The 13,568-nt window shown below is 42.6% G+C and overlaps 2 protein-coding genes across 2 annotated transcripts; both read left to right on the top strand.

The window, feature by feature from the left end:
- The first annotated feature begins 1 nt into the window (after position 1).
- Positions 2-597, top strand: LOC120951565 (nose resistant to fluoxetine protein 6-like). Its single transcript, XM_040370346.2, has one exon. It carries the CDS (start codon positions 2-4, stop codon positions 536-538), a length of 537 nt encoding a protein of 178 aa, XP_040226280.2. The 3' UTR covers positions 539-597.
- Positions 598-2,729: 2,132 nt separating this feature from the next.
- On the top strand, positions 2,730-13,524 carry LOC120951785 (nose resistant to fluoxetine protein 6-like). Its single transcript, XM_040370707.2, has 12 exons — positions 2,730-3,111; positions 9,961-10,118; positions 10,310-10,456; positions 10,954-11,248; positions 11,315-11,678; positions 11,772-11,940; positions 12,157-12,236; positions 12,318-12,431; positions 12,496-12,646; positions 12,712-13,041; positions 13,109-13,223; positions 13,292-13,524. Exons 1-12 carry the CDS (start codon positions 2,970-2,972, stop codon positions 13,351-13,353), a joined length of 2,127 nt encoding a protein of 708 aa, XP_040226641.2. The 5' UTR covers positions 2,730-2,969; the 3' UTR covers positions 13,354-13,524.
- Positions 13,525-13,568: the final 44 nt, after the last annotated feature.

The raw sequence follows: 13,568 nt of genomic DNA, 5'->3' as shown, positions 1-13,568 counted from the left end.
GATGAAACTAACCACTCAAACTATCTGTTCACTTTTTTCACATCGCAGAGCCCAACGGTATATCTTTTGGTACGACAAGTACTACCTGCACGCATACATCCCGACGCACATCAACTTCGGCAACTACATCCAGGGCGTCCTGACGGGCGTTATCTACAACGAGCTGCAGAAGCGGTCGATCAATCTGGCGCAAAGTAAAGTATTTAGCATCGTGTGGTATCTTACCTTCGCGATCGTATTCCTCTCGATGCTGCCGTCGTACATGTTCTACGTGAATGACTTCCCCACGCCATCGGTCTGGATGGCTGCGTACTTTGTCGTGTCGAAGAATCTGTATGGCATCGGTACAGGGATCGTGATTCTGGGCCTGATTTACGGTGTGAATGGGGTGTTCAAGCGTATGCTTAACTATCCGTTCTTTGAACCGCTTGGCCGGTTGGCGTACGGTGCGTACCTGGTGCATCCGTTCGTGATGCGTCTCATGTTTTTCACTGCACGCGGACCGGTTCATTACAGTGACTTACTGACGGTAAAGTAGTCTGGCAGGCAGGCGGGCGAAGGAGGTCATGTTGATACTTACTATCGATCACTTTGCATTTACAGCTTTCTCTGGTGTTTGGAGCAACGGTTATGTCCTGCCTGATGGCATTGGTGCTTTGTATGCTCATTGAGCTCCCCACTACTGCGCTGCAGAATCATCTTTTTGGAAGCTTTAAAGGTAAGTGGAAGAAATTGTTTGTTGATTGTCAATGAAATTGTTTTGTTTATTACGTCTCCCATAGAGCAAAAGTCGAACCATACAGATCGAGAAAGTGGAACCAATGGTACCAATCAAACGCTAATCAACGCAGGCCTTGCTGGGAGGCAAAGTGAACTATAAGCGGCATGAGTACATTTTGTAAACCTCATATTCATCAGAAACAATTCAAAATATCGTCCAATTATCAACACTTATTTAAATTGCATCATTTAGTTAAAAATAAATCATTCAATAACCCGTTCTCTTTGCATTTTTAAAACCAAAGCAAGATCATAACCATGGTAGGAGATTTTCAAAACCAAAATACCAACATAACCACGAAAGAAAACTGTCCCGATAAACATCGTAACTTTCACCCCGCTCCGTCTTTTCGTTTGACGTCACGGGCATCAAGTATCCCCGATTGGTTCGTTCCACGCGGAATGTGTGCGAGTGCAGTAATAAAATCCATAGCAGAGCGGCGCGCCGAAACCGAACCGAAAGACTTGAGCGCAGCGACACACGACGAACCTTTCCGCAGAAACCGAATCAAACGGGGATTTTTGTTTTTGTGTAGTTCTTTCTTATGTTGCAAAAATATTCGTACGGTGGGAAAACTGGTTCTGTTTTTTTTTCCTTCTTCCGTAAACAATATCATCCGGATCCTATGGGTGGCCGTTATGCCGGGCTTGAGTGAGCTCCTACGCACCATGCTGACTCAGTGATAGAACACACCACAAAGGTCAATTCTTAGCTGTAAACAATCAATCCTATTCTTCTATGTCCTCATTTGGGGAGCGAACTTCCGTGACGTGAATGAGCTTTATTGGGTATAAACGCGTACAGGACGAATAAGAATTTAAATTTATTTAAATTTGTTCTTACACTACACTTTATTAACGTTCTTTTCGTGTCCGATTATCAGCTAGGAGCGACGATCTCTGTTCGTTATCAAACACAATCTAACGACCAAACGCCGTCCCAAGGACGCGATCAGTATCAGGGTCAATCGTGCATCACCATTTCATCAATTAGCGTTCGTTACACTTTTCGAGCGGTGTTGTTGACGCTACTACTGTCAAACTGTGCATCCGATTTGAACCCTCTTGACCTTCTTTTGCATTACTTCTTCTTCAGTTGCAGAAAATTTGATGCTTACGGTATCAATTATCGCCTGAATTTATATCGCCGTACCGTACTGGACGTTGATATTATAGTGCAATTTCTAACCTACGAATGATCGCACGAACCATTTCAATTTGATCGGATGCTGCCGACCGTACGTTCAGTTTCATGCGGAGACTAAACATCGAAATAAAAAATACTCATCCTCAACACAAAGAAATTCATTCATTCTGCCTTTTTATTTATTTATTCAAATGTTTTTCTTTTCGCCGGATATTCCACTCATAAATTAGCACCAAATGTGCAAGTCATCGTAGTGACGATACAGCTGGCAAGCCCGGCGACTCGGTGTTAGCGGTTTGGTATGACGTGGAAAAGTAGGGAGTGCATTTTTAATTATTAATTATTCTTTACTAGTTCTTTGTAGCGTCATATTCTGATTGAATTGATCGACTAATTGATTATTCGATTATGTTATGCCGTATTTGGGGTATTCATAGTATATTTATCGGTTTGTAAAAACATTCTCAAAATCAACATTCAACTCATGAAATTATTTTCATTAGTTTAAAAAAAATCCCACAAATTTTTTTCGAATTGATAACATCCCATTCGTTGATACCTTTTCGGTTGAAACGAACCGTGCAACCACGCACTCACAAAACCATCTCACTGCTCACCACTCACACAGGGGCGAGCGTGAGAACCATCTCACCGTAGAGTCCGTACGTTTGAATTTCCACGCCTCACGATCGCTCAGCTCATGCGTACCGCAGCGCGTTGTCACTTGATCGTAACCCATCTTCATTGCGGCGGCGGGATCGGTTTCGCAACCGATGTATATAGCACACCGATAGGGATACGCGAAGGGTGATTCTAACCAAAACGCCACTGGAACGGATCGGCAAGCGTCAGTCGAGTCCGGAGCATTCGCACGATCGCACGTCGGGAGAAACTGAATGGTATTGGAGCTCGAGGGGCGAATAGTTTGATTTTGCTTGTAACCGTATGATTATAAATTGTTACATTACTGTGGCTGTGTGTGACAGTGGAATAATAAACAGTGAAGCGTTTGAGCGAATAGTGAGGTTGGGGCTCAGTTGGCATGGAATGTGATGTGGTGATGAGGGGAAAAATGTACAAAATTGTGATCCAATCGAAAATGGCTTCCCGATCTATCGTTTGGCTATTCGCTGTGTTGCTAATTGCAGCATTTGTACAACACAGTGAGGCTGAGTTCGTGCAATGTAAGTGTTCAAAAAAAATCTGTTCTAATATTACATTGTTTGTGCAAATATACTTGTGGTATGTGTCTATAAGTGAAGGAGAAACCCAATGCTAAAAGGAACGCAAAATAAATGCCAATAGCATCTAGAAATGTCTTCAAAGGATTGGAAAGTAAAGCATGACATTGGGAGTGAAAGCTGGCTCTTATACGTGCTATCAGTTTCTGATAGTCGTTAAAAGCAAATAAACATATTTAAATTTTGCACGCATTCGCTGAAACAGAGCTGACGTGGGAAACATGTTTGAAAACGTTAAATCTGTATTGAATATATTGAAAATGTATAATTATTCACTCAAACTAATGTCCAACCAAGAAAAACACATAGTAAATTTTTAAGAGCATTTGAAGTGTGTTTAGTGAATTATGAAGTAGACTAAAATTACCTTAAGTGGATCATTTCTTAAACTCAAAATTCATGAAAAGTATGATTTATTTTAATCACAAAGGTTCTGCATTTATGAAGAAAATATATTCAAAATTATTTTCATCTTTTGTATAAATCATTCAACCTTTTGTATATTTTTATAGCAATAACATTTTGCATTCATTTTAGGATCAAACAAAACACATAAAGCCAAGAGCTTTACATTTCAACCGAACGGCAAATTAACCAAATTTCGCCAGTTGAGCCGATTCTCGTGCAGATTCGCGGCCAGCGCTAATTCGTTTCCCTCGGTGCTAATGGAACCGGTGTCTCCCACAAGAGAAGGTTTTAATTTATTTCAAGCTCAAAACGATGTCAAACCATCAAGAAGAACCGATGTGTTTACGAAGATTTTGAGATGCTGTTTACTGTAAAGCGGCGAAAACGGGGGTTCATTCTGTTACGCTTTTACACGCGTAGAATATTCTAAACGTGGCGTTCTTTCGCTTTACATTTTCCACCCCAAATCGTGCTCCCGGGTGTGGTTGTTTACACCGCTTACGTTGGGTCTCGATATTAAGTTTCAATTCCGGATTAAGATAGCACACTTTTGCACACTAATGGATCAGTCGTTGGGTTTTCTTCATCTAGCTGTGATACGCAATTTGCTCTACCACAAGCATTACTCATACCGTTGTTTACTCGCCCGTCCAATTTTCCCATGTTGAGTATGCTTCTGTTTAGATAGCATATTTGTGGCGGAGGCTTTTTTTATAGTTCTGCATGAATCGCACTATCGCACCGGTCTTCTCTCTTGCCGGCACAGGAGAGACCTTCGCTTTACAGTCCTAATAAAACGGATCAATAGAGGAATGTGCCACTTCCTTACAGGTGATACAGAACGGGTTTTTAGGCTACGCGTTTCCGGAATCTCGGAATGCTTCATTAACATACAAATTGCAGTACTTCGCATTCGTTTGAGCCTTTTGTGTGATATACGGTTCCATTTTTATATTTTCATAATTTCCCACCATTGACTGTCAGCGAGAGTTCTTTCGATGCACAATTCGTTGTCGATTCTGAACTCACGAGCGAGATGTCTTCATTTTACGACTGATTGCACATCATCTCAACCATACCGCGCGGGCGAGAGTGTGTATGTGGGGAACGTGTTAATGACTTCGACCTGCGATTATAGGCCCCTTAAGGGCTCACAGTAGCCCGAACGGAACAGTGCTGTTGTGATAGATACAGTGGGCACAGCTATTTGCTGCTCATTAGCAAAGCAACACTACGGCACTGCAATCAGCATCAATCAGCTTGCATAAATCATAAATCAACAAACGAATAAACGTATCGTTTTTATATTTTTCTTCCGTTTTCGAAGTGAAGCGTCCAAAAACGAGAATACATTTACTTGAATTGGTGAGAAAATTGATAAACCGGGAAGGGTTTTGACAATGTAAATTATCACCCTTATGTGTAATGTGACCAACGCGGCGCTACGCAGCCAAGGTCAAGGGCGTCACGATCGAGTCGAATAAAGTTACAATTAGGTTAAGAGCGTGACTTTGTCGCATTAAAATAGTGGACCTCACACTCTTTCTCTTACGCACTAAATGCTAAAGAAGAGCAATATAATGCAACCGTTGACCTGCTTACTGATCCTCCACCCTTTCGAAGCCAGGTTTGATGCGTGCTCGGATTTATCGAGCTTTGTTAATTCCGGTCACACAGTGCCGCGTGGCGCTGGGACAGTCCTCCAAGCCCGAAACAATTGCCCAATATAAATGCCTATCTTGCCTATCTTTGGCACGTAGTTGCATGTAGGATGCCAATGCTGTGTTGAGCTGTGCTGTCTGCATTGCTCATCGATTACGGCACGGTTCATCGCTAGACAATGATTGTGGGCAGCAAATCACCTACGGCCCCAGACATGATTGGTTTCATTGATGGAATTGATGAGAGGGGAAAAAATTCCACCCATTTTTTAATTGGCGGGAGCTAAAATTATAGACAAGGATCCCCGGAACCTTATCCGATTGCCGCCGGTTTGTTTGGCTAGAATGGGGTTCTCCCTTAGGGATGCTGTTTGACTATGCTGCATGAGTGGTTTCTACTGACGTGCAGATGAGAAATCATTTAATTAACGGATTTTACACTGATGCGTTTAGACACGAAAACGATTTGTGGCTAATGTTGCAATCGCTAACAAGCACCTGTGAGAGTAATTTGTTTGGAAAACGGGCTATGATTCAGAAAGTTTCTACATTCATTACAACAAGTCATATTATATTTTTTAGTATTTTGTGTTATTGGTTGGTTTATTTCATCCGTTATTTGATTTTGGTTATGTTTTTTTCTATTCTGTTTAACTGCTTCAGGTCTTTATTCATTGTGATTGTGTTGATGATGTTATTCTTCGCTATATATCATCTAACACTTGATCTTTATTGTGGTTTTTTTCTGTTGTATTTTACTGTTCTAGGCATTTATTTATTGTGATTACTTTATCATAGACTTAATATCGTTTTATAAAAAAATAAATCAAAATAAGCATGAGAGCAAACAACCTTCCTATTATAAAATCCAACAACTTGGAAGAGGTCCATTTTGAACACGAGTTAATGTTAAAGTAACTGTGTCAAATTGCTATTCAAACCCTTATCACCTTTAACCATTAGTTACTCGGAGCCCTTTTAAAAACAAACACATTTTCTTAAGCTATTCACCACCTCTTAAGCAACGCATTATATTATGCTAGCAAATTACAATGCATATCAGCAGCCGGAAGCAAACCAACCGGCAACCGTCGTGATCGGTCACCACCATGAGTGAGTGATTCACACACTTCCCCTTTCGCAACATTATGCCCGCGTTCGTATCACCTACTCACGGCTTTGGTTTACAAAAAGTGTCGCCACAGTTTTAGGATTTCGGTTCAAACTAAATCACATCGGATCACACCGGACCACACACGGCACCTAACGGCACGGTTGAATTCGGCGCGCGTTTTCCCCATTAAGGTGTGGAGTTATTTAATTCCTGTTCTGCTGTTCTGACTCCCCATCCCCCTTCTGGTTTTGCGCCGCATTTGTGCTTTTCGAAGTGTTTTCAACGTGCGTTGTTTTAAGCGCATCGTGTTTACCTTCCAAAATAATAAAACAAAAGCGGGGTAGGGTATTGTTTAGAAGACACGATATCAACGTTCAAGAATCATCCATCAATGGGACGTGCGGAGATTGGTGAGAAGATTTTATGTGTTTTCATTTGCACATCAAACGGTATACCATACGATCAGTCCGTTGTGTGTGGAATGATCATCCAATGAGGAAACGCACATCGACCACCTTAACCACGATGTTCTAATTAGCAGTGGGATGGAAGCTTCTACAGCGCTTTTTGCCGGCTAAGCTAACGTAGTAGAAGCTTCCACTAGCGGGCCATTCCTTCCATTCTTGGGATGGATGAGTTATGTCACACAGGCTCGCACCCGGCAGGTGTTAAAAACGTTTCCCAAACCGACTCCATCCGGATATTGGAAATTCAAATGGTAAAATGAGGATCTTTCCTAAAAAAGAGACATACTGGTGATAGCTACTGAGACGCTTTGTTTTGTCTCTAAAACAATTAGCATTTTGCAGAGAGGGTTGTAAGTTCATTGACATCTCAGCTTGTTCCAGAATCGATCCAGTGTGACGTGGAATGATCACTTCACCAGAGTCACACATAGTCGTTAAGTCAAATAATGAAAGCCATCCAAACTATGGGCGTCGTTGGCTAGCGGAACGGCTTCTGTAGTGATTGATGGTTAAGGGTTGCTATTAAAAAGTGCTGTAAGACTTGTCACTTCATTACAATTCTTAAACGGGAAATTGTAGACTTTTTGAAGATAAGAAAAAAGTACCTCAGTAGAACGGAGTTGAAGTCTCCGGCGTGAAGAGGGAAACCCGGAAAGCAAGCGCTGTAATAAATCTAACTAACCTCAGTAGAACCGGTTTCAACCATGAAGATGCTTTCAAAGTGAAATTAATGATGGGATACTCCCTCGTGCAATTACACTGGAAGATGTACTTTGCGCCCTAGTTTGTGTGCTCCTACACGCAAATAAAACGGTTTTCCCAGCTCGTGGAACATACGTTTGCAATTTGCAAAGCAGGGGAAAAAATTAAGATCCTCTTTCTCTAATACCAACACCGACAGGTTGATGGCGACATGTGGTCCAAGCTGACCACGTGTAGATGCTGTAGAAAGAGTGGAAAGAAGAACCATCACCAGAACCAGTTCAGACCAGACTGATCCAGGTGATCATGCTGGTAAAGATATGCAAAACCATGGTTAGCCCTTAAGAGATCACCTGCGGAACAGGAACATTTCTGGGCAGAATTGTGTCTTTTGAATTTGGGGAAAAAGAGAGTCAAACGCTTTAGGCGAAAGATGGTGAAGCGAATTAAACCTGTTTTGCGAGCGAATCACATTCACTGACTCGTGGGTCATAAAATTCACGTGGACGGTTCCACCTGGTAACAGATAAACCTATATCTGAGGGGGATCTGTTTTTGGGCGTTTTTAGGTATGTAGATTGCCTGTCCAGGCTAAGGGATGGCTTTAGTTACAAAAATGGCAACGAAGCAACGATTACCACACCCAAGTTTGTCTAGAAGGTTCTAGAAGCAGGAAAAAAATGTATGAAGCGGGTTGTATGTCGATCGTGCAGTGTTTTAAATTTCAGATTGACGATCATTACTCAACTGGGGTGGTCGTAAAACGCTAATAACCACCAGCTGAAGCTGCAATTACTCCGGCTACTGTATGGTGGTAATAAACACCATCCTGACAGTTAAACCACACAGATGTATGCAAATGTTATGCGAAATAGTCACAATGAAACTATTGTTTTAGGTTTTAGAACGTAGTTCAGGGAAAAGATTTGCTGAGTGTTTAAAGTATTAGGAGATCGTTGGAATGCAGGATGCTCAAAATGTAAATAATATTGTCAAAATTAGGAAAAAATATCTTATATTATGACTTGAAACGCCCTTGAAAGTAAAACGAATAATAGTAATTCCTGCTGGAATAAACTACATCGTCATTTAAAATATGTGCCTTTGTTCTATAACTTCCATTTACCTTCCGATCGATCGATTAACCCATAACCAACCCTATCTAACCGCGATTACCGCCGGTCACTGCTGGTTAAATGGATCCCATTTCAACGCATCACATCACAGCCACGGTTCGTCTTTGTTATGCACAGTGTAAACAAGATAAATCACCTTCCATAGATGCGCCGAGATATCTTCCTTGTGCACAAACCGTCAACAAGGAACAGGTTTTCCGACCAAACCAGAGTGAAACTAATTCCAGCGACGATACCTTTTTGCTGCATCCCGGGGAACTCCCCAAATGGTCTAGAATGATGCATGATGAAACAACGGGGGGAGGCGAATAGACAAACAAACACCTACCAGGTTCAAGTGGGGATGTCAGTGGATTAAGTTATTCTAAATGGTATGGATGCAGGGGGGAAAAACAAACGATCGTGGATGGGATTCATTAATCAATTAAGTGATATAAAGGGTAAATTGTTCGACACCGGTGTCGGTGTAATTATTCGCTTAATGCTTCAATGAGATCATCTTTAGGTGATGAGTACGTGATCTTTTACTTACTCGCAATAACATTGTCTTATAGAAAGACTTTTTGTTTAGATATACGGAGAATAACAACAAATCTTTAAGGAAATAGCAATCGATCTCACGGTCTCTTCAAGGATATTTGCATCAAAATCCCATATCCTCAACAATTGCATTCCTTCGAAGCAATAGACATCTGAGCACGATCATGTCAAACCCTTTCCAAAAGTAAATAAATGTACTTTTCCTTTGCAAACACTACAAGAGGCAGGCCCTTCTCTTCGAACGAGAAGAAAAGATGATCGTGACCCTGCAGTCGTGATGGGTTACAAAACTGGTTTAACAGCCGGCACGCGCGCGTGGCAGAGACGTGTTTATGCCCTGGAGAGTCATGTGAGGGGTCTGATATGCGCTGTCTGGTAGACCTGCGTCTACTCAGGACAGTTTGCGATAGCCTAGCGGGACTTGGTTGCATCATCATAGTAAGACCCACAAACCTAGTTCGGTTTGTAGAGGAGATTCATGAGATGTAGTACAAGGAAGTTGTCGCTCCACTTGAATTTGTGTACCGCATGGGGATTGTAACACTTTTGAACTTCAACCTTGAACTCGTGTGCTTGTAGCTTCCGCGCACTCCGTCACACTCTGTTTTACACTATCAATCATCGCTGCGCGAATCAATTAGTACAATATCGTGAGATTAGCGAACGTCCCTCTTAATGATCACACTGCACGCTTGTTTGCATATCTTGAATTCATCTATTAACTCCTCCTATCCTTCTCCTCTCTCTCTCTCTTCTCCTCGCAGTGGATGAATACTATCGTATGCCAAAGATTTACGAGTACGATGACTACGACCGGTGCGTGGCGCAGGCCCCACTCGCCCTAGCAGACGATGCCGTTTACTGTGTCGCACGAACGGTCATCAAACCGGATCAAGAGTCGAGCCTATGGCGACTCATCGAGGTATGTCGCCGGTGCGAGAGGGCAAGGATAGCAACCTTATGGATCTAATTCACCACCCACAAGAAAAAAAAAACCAGACCAACCATCCGGTTACGCTTGAACTTGACCGCGCGCAGCAGCTGGTTGATAGCGAAATCATTTACATACCATTATGATTCTTTTTTTTTTGTCTATTTCTGGAATTTATGTAGACTTTCTCAAACGATACCAGGCGACACTTTCGTCACGATCATCTGGATCGCGGCTTTTGCATCGAACGCTGCCGCCAGCTGGTACAGTCGCTGGACGGGCAGGCGGCGGATGCGCTGTACGTCGACAAGTTTGACATTCCCTTTCCGGTGAGTATCGCTGCGGCGCGGTGTTATTAGTCAGCAACAGGTGGTGGTTTGACGCCCAAACGTTTCGTCAAATAATTCATTCATCTTGAACAAATTACAGCAGCTCTGATAGGCGTCTGGTTTGTTTACTAGCCAAACAAGCTGGTCGGATTCTGTTGACGTTCGGGAAAGTACCATGCTGACGGTCTGTTTGCACGTCACCATGACATGGTATACAATTAATCAATTTACGGTTCATTTGTTTGTGTAAAAATCGCACATGATCGCCACTTCATAGTCTGTTTTTCAAATAATAATATTATCTGATACGCGTACATTCTATTTTTTATAAAATCGGATTAGTCTCACCACTTCATCGTAATACTCATACTTCATTCATAAAACGATAATCTTCAAGACTCGTTCATCTCAGCCTCTCCATTCATTGCGCCGGCTCCAGTCAGTCTGTTACAGCTTGTTCATTTTCTATTCCATCCTTAACACTACTTTATCCACAGTACATCATTAACGCGGACGCATTCAACAATGTGAGCGGCGATCGTGAGCGGTACGGACGGTTGATTAACATCTGTCAGAATTATGCGCTTCGGCAGCAGTACAATCTGTCCGGCTACACCGAAATCGAGTACTGCACCGGTCCCAAGCGTACCGTGCCGATGGATGGGCTGGACATTAGCTTCCTGATCATCACGGCCCTGATCGCGCTGCTTGTGATCAGCTCAACGTGGTACGATCACTACACAAGCCAGCAGCTTGGTAACGAGCACTACAAAAAGGATCTACCGTGTCGAAGTAAGTTTACTCTTGCTACAAGCATTTATCTCAACCATACTAACGAGGCCCTCTTCTTCGTCGTAGAAACGATGGTTCTTACCTCATTCTCGCTCGTCCGCAACTGGTACCGGCTTGTGTCCCGCTCGAAGGATCAGCTGAACGAGGATTTGAAGTTTTTCCAAGCGATCCGATTCTTCACCTTCTGCCTGGTGGTGGTCGGCCATTGTGGTGATCTGTTTACGGCTAGCTCGTTCGCCAACACACAGGACCGGGAAGCCGAATACTACTCCCCACTTGGCCACGTGCTAATTAATGGGTCGATCATCGTGCAGTCGTTCTTCGAGATGAGCGGTTTCCTGCTCAGCATACACTTCTGCACCACGCAGGCGAAGATGAAGCGCATCAGCTGGATTGCCATCTTAGTGACGGTTGGCTATCGTTACATCCGGTAGGTAGTGGTGGGAGTAGATAGCATAACCATTTATCATATCGAGTCGCGAAGGCAGTTCAAGCATATTCTGTGTTGTCTTTTGTTGAACAGGCTTACACCTGCGTACGCATTTATTCTTCTGCTCCATGCAACCTGGTTGCCGAAGCTACAGGATGGTCCGCTGTGGCCACGTGGGGCCGAAGTGGAGCGTAACTTTTGCCGACGGAACTGGTGGACCAATCTGCTGTACGTGAACAACTACGTTCACGCCGACGAACCGGTAGGTGGGGATGAATGCTAACGATGAGTCATTGTGTGGGAATTTCCTGGGCAATTCGTACCTGGAGTTTATTAGCCTTTTGTAGTATAAAACACACCAGAAGTGTCTTGTTAATGATCGTATCATTTTTCGTCTTGGGAAACATCCAATCCTAGCAAAGTGATGAGAATTACTTCGTGAATAATTATTTCAACCTTTTTTATATTCCTTCTACAGTGTCTTCAGCAAGCGTGGTATCTGGCCTGTGACTATCAGCTGTTCACTGTGGGGCTTATTATTCTCGTGGCTGTGACGAAGTATGTGGACGGATGGATTGTTGAATTAAAAGATTATATTTGATTAAAAGCGCATCCTTTGAACAACAATGTTTATTACAGATACAAAAAGTATGTCGTACACATCTTTAGCGTTTCCGGTGTGGTGGCCATCCTGATACCGGCGCTGGTCGTTTACTTCAACCACTTCGATGGAGTGTTTGTTGTCACTTTGCAGTAAGTAGTGTGGTGTTTTATGAGGTATTCATTTGTGCTAAACTTAATATGATAAATTTCACAGGGCAGAACGATTTATCTATTGGTTCGATGAGATGTACCACAAGATCTACATACCGTTCCACACGAACATTGGCTGCTACATCGGTGGCGTAGTTTACGGATATCTGTACTACCGCGTGCGCACCTCCGACAACAAGGGCAATCGATCTGGCGTAAGTATCGAAGATACCGATTGTGCTAACTTTTTCATTAATCAAATCTATTTCTTCCTCAAAAGTTCCTTAAGTTCCTCTGGTACATGACGGTGCCGTGCGGCATTCTTACGCTCATGCTCAGCATGATCTTCTACTCGTACAACTTTGAAAAACCCTCACTGTGGATTGCGCTGTTCTTCCCGCTGCACAAAAACGCCTGGGCACTGTTTGGTGCGATCATTCTGTACGGTATCATCTACAACTACAATCGGTTCATAAAGAGTGTGGTCAATTTCCCGCTCTTCGTCCCGCTGGGGCGCCTGACGTACTGTGCGTACATCAGTCACGTGTTCTTCCTGAAGAACTTCTTCTACGGCACGCGTGACATTGCGTACTTCAGCCACGTGTCTATGGTGAGCTAGGGGAAAGGCAATAATCAATCGAACGCTCTAGTAAACAGTTTTGCTTTTGTCTTTTCAGTACACAAAAGTAATTTCGGTAATAGTGGCATCGTACATTCTAGGAGCAATTGTTGCTCTCACGCTAGAATTTCCCATCTCCGCCCTACAAAAGCACTTGCTATCGAAACAGTTGGGTAAGTAATGGGATAAAGTGAAGTTAAATTGATGAAAAAATTTAACACATTTTACATATCTTTTACAGAAAAACATTCGAAACCTGAACCACCGCGAGAGAACAATAATGTTAGTCCACCGTCCGCCTAACGACACCAAATACGCTTCACTTCGCAACTATTTTAGAGACTCTAATTTAACTTTAGAGGCGATATTTTAACGCTGAATTTATAGCAATACTCAAAACACATGCTCCTTGTGAACGTAGCCTAAGAAATAATAATTAAAATAAAGGATTTTGGTACAAATATGAAAACTGAAAAGCTGTTCAATTTTTTTGGTAAAAGTATTTTTAAGACGCCCCT

This window comes from Anopheles coluzzii, chromosome 2 (genome assembly GCF_943734685.1).
Source record: "Anopheles coluzzii chromosome 2, AcolN3, whole genome shotgun sequence".
Taxonomy (NCBI): Eukaryota; Metazoa; Arthropoda; class Insecta; order Diptera; family Culicidae; genus Anopheles; species Anopheles coluzzii.
This window is presented reverse-complemented; position numbering and strand designations above follow the sequence as displayed.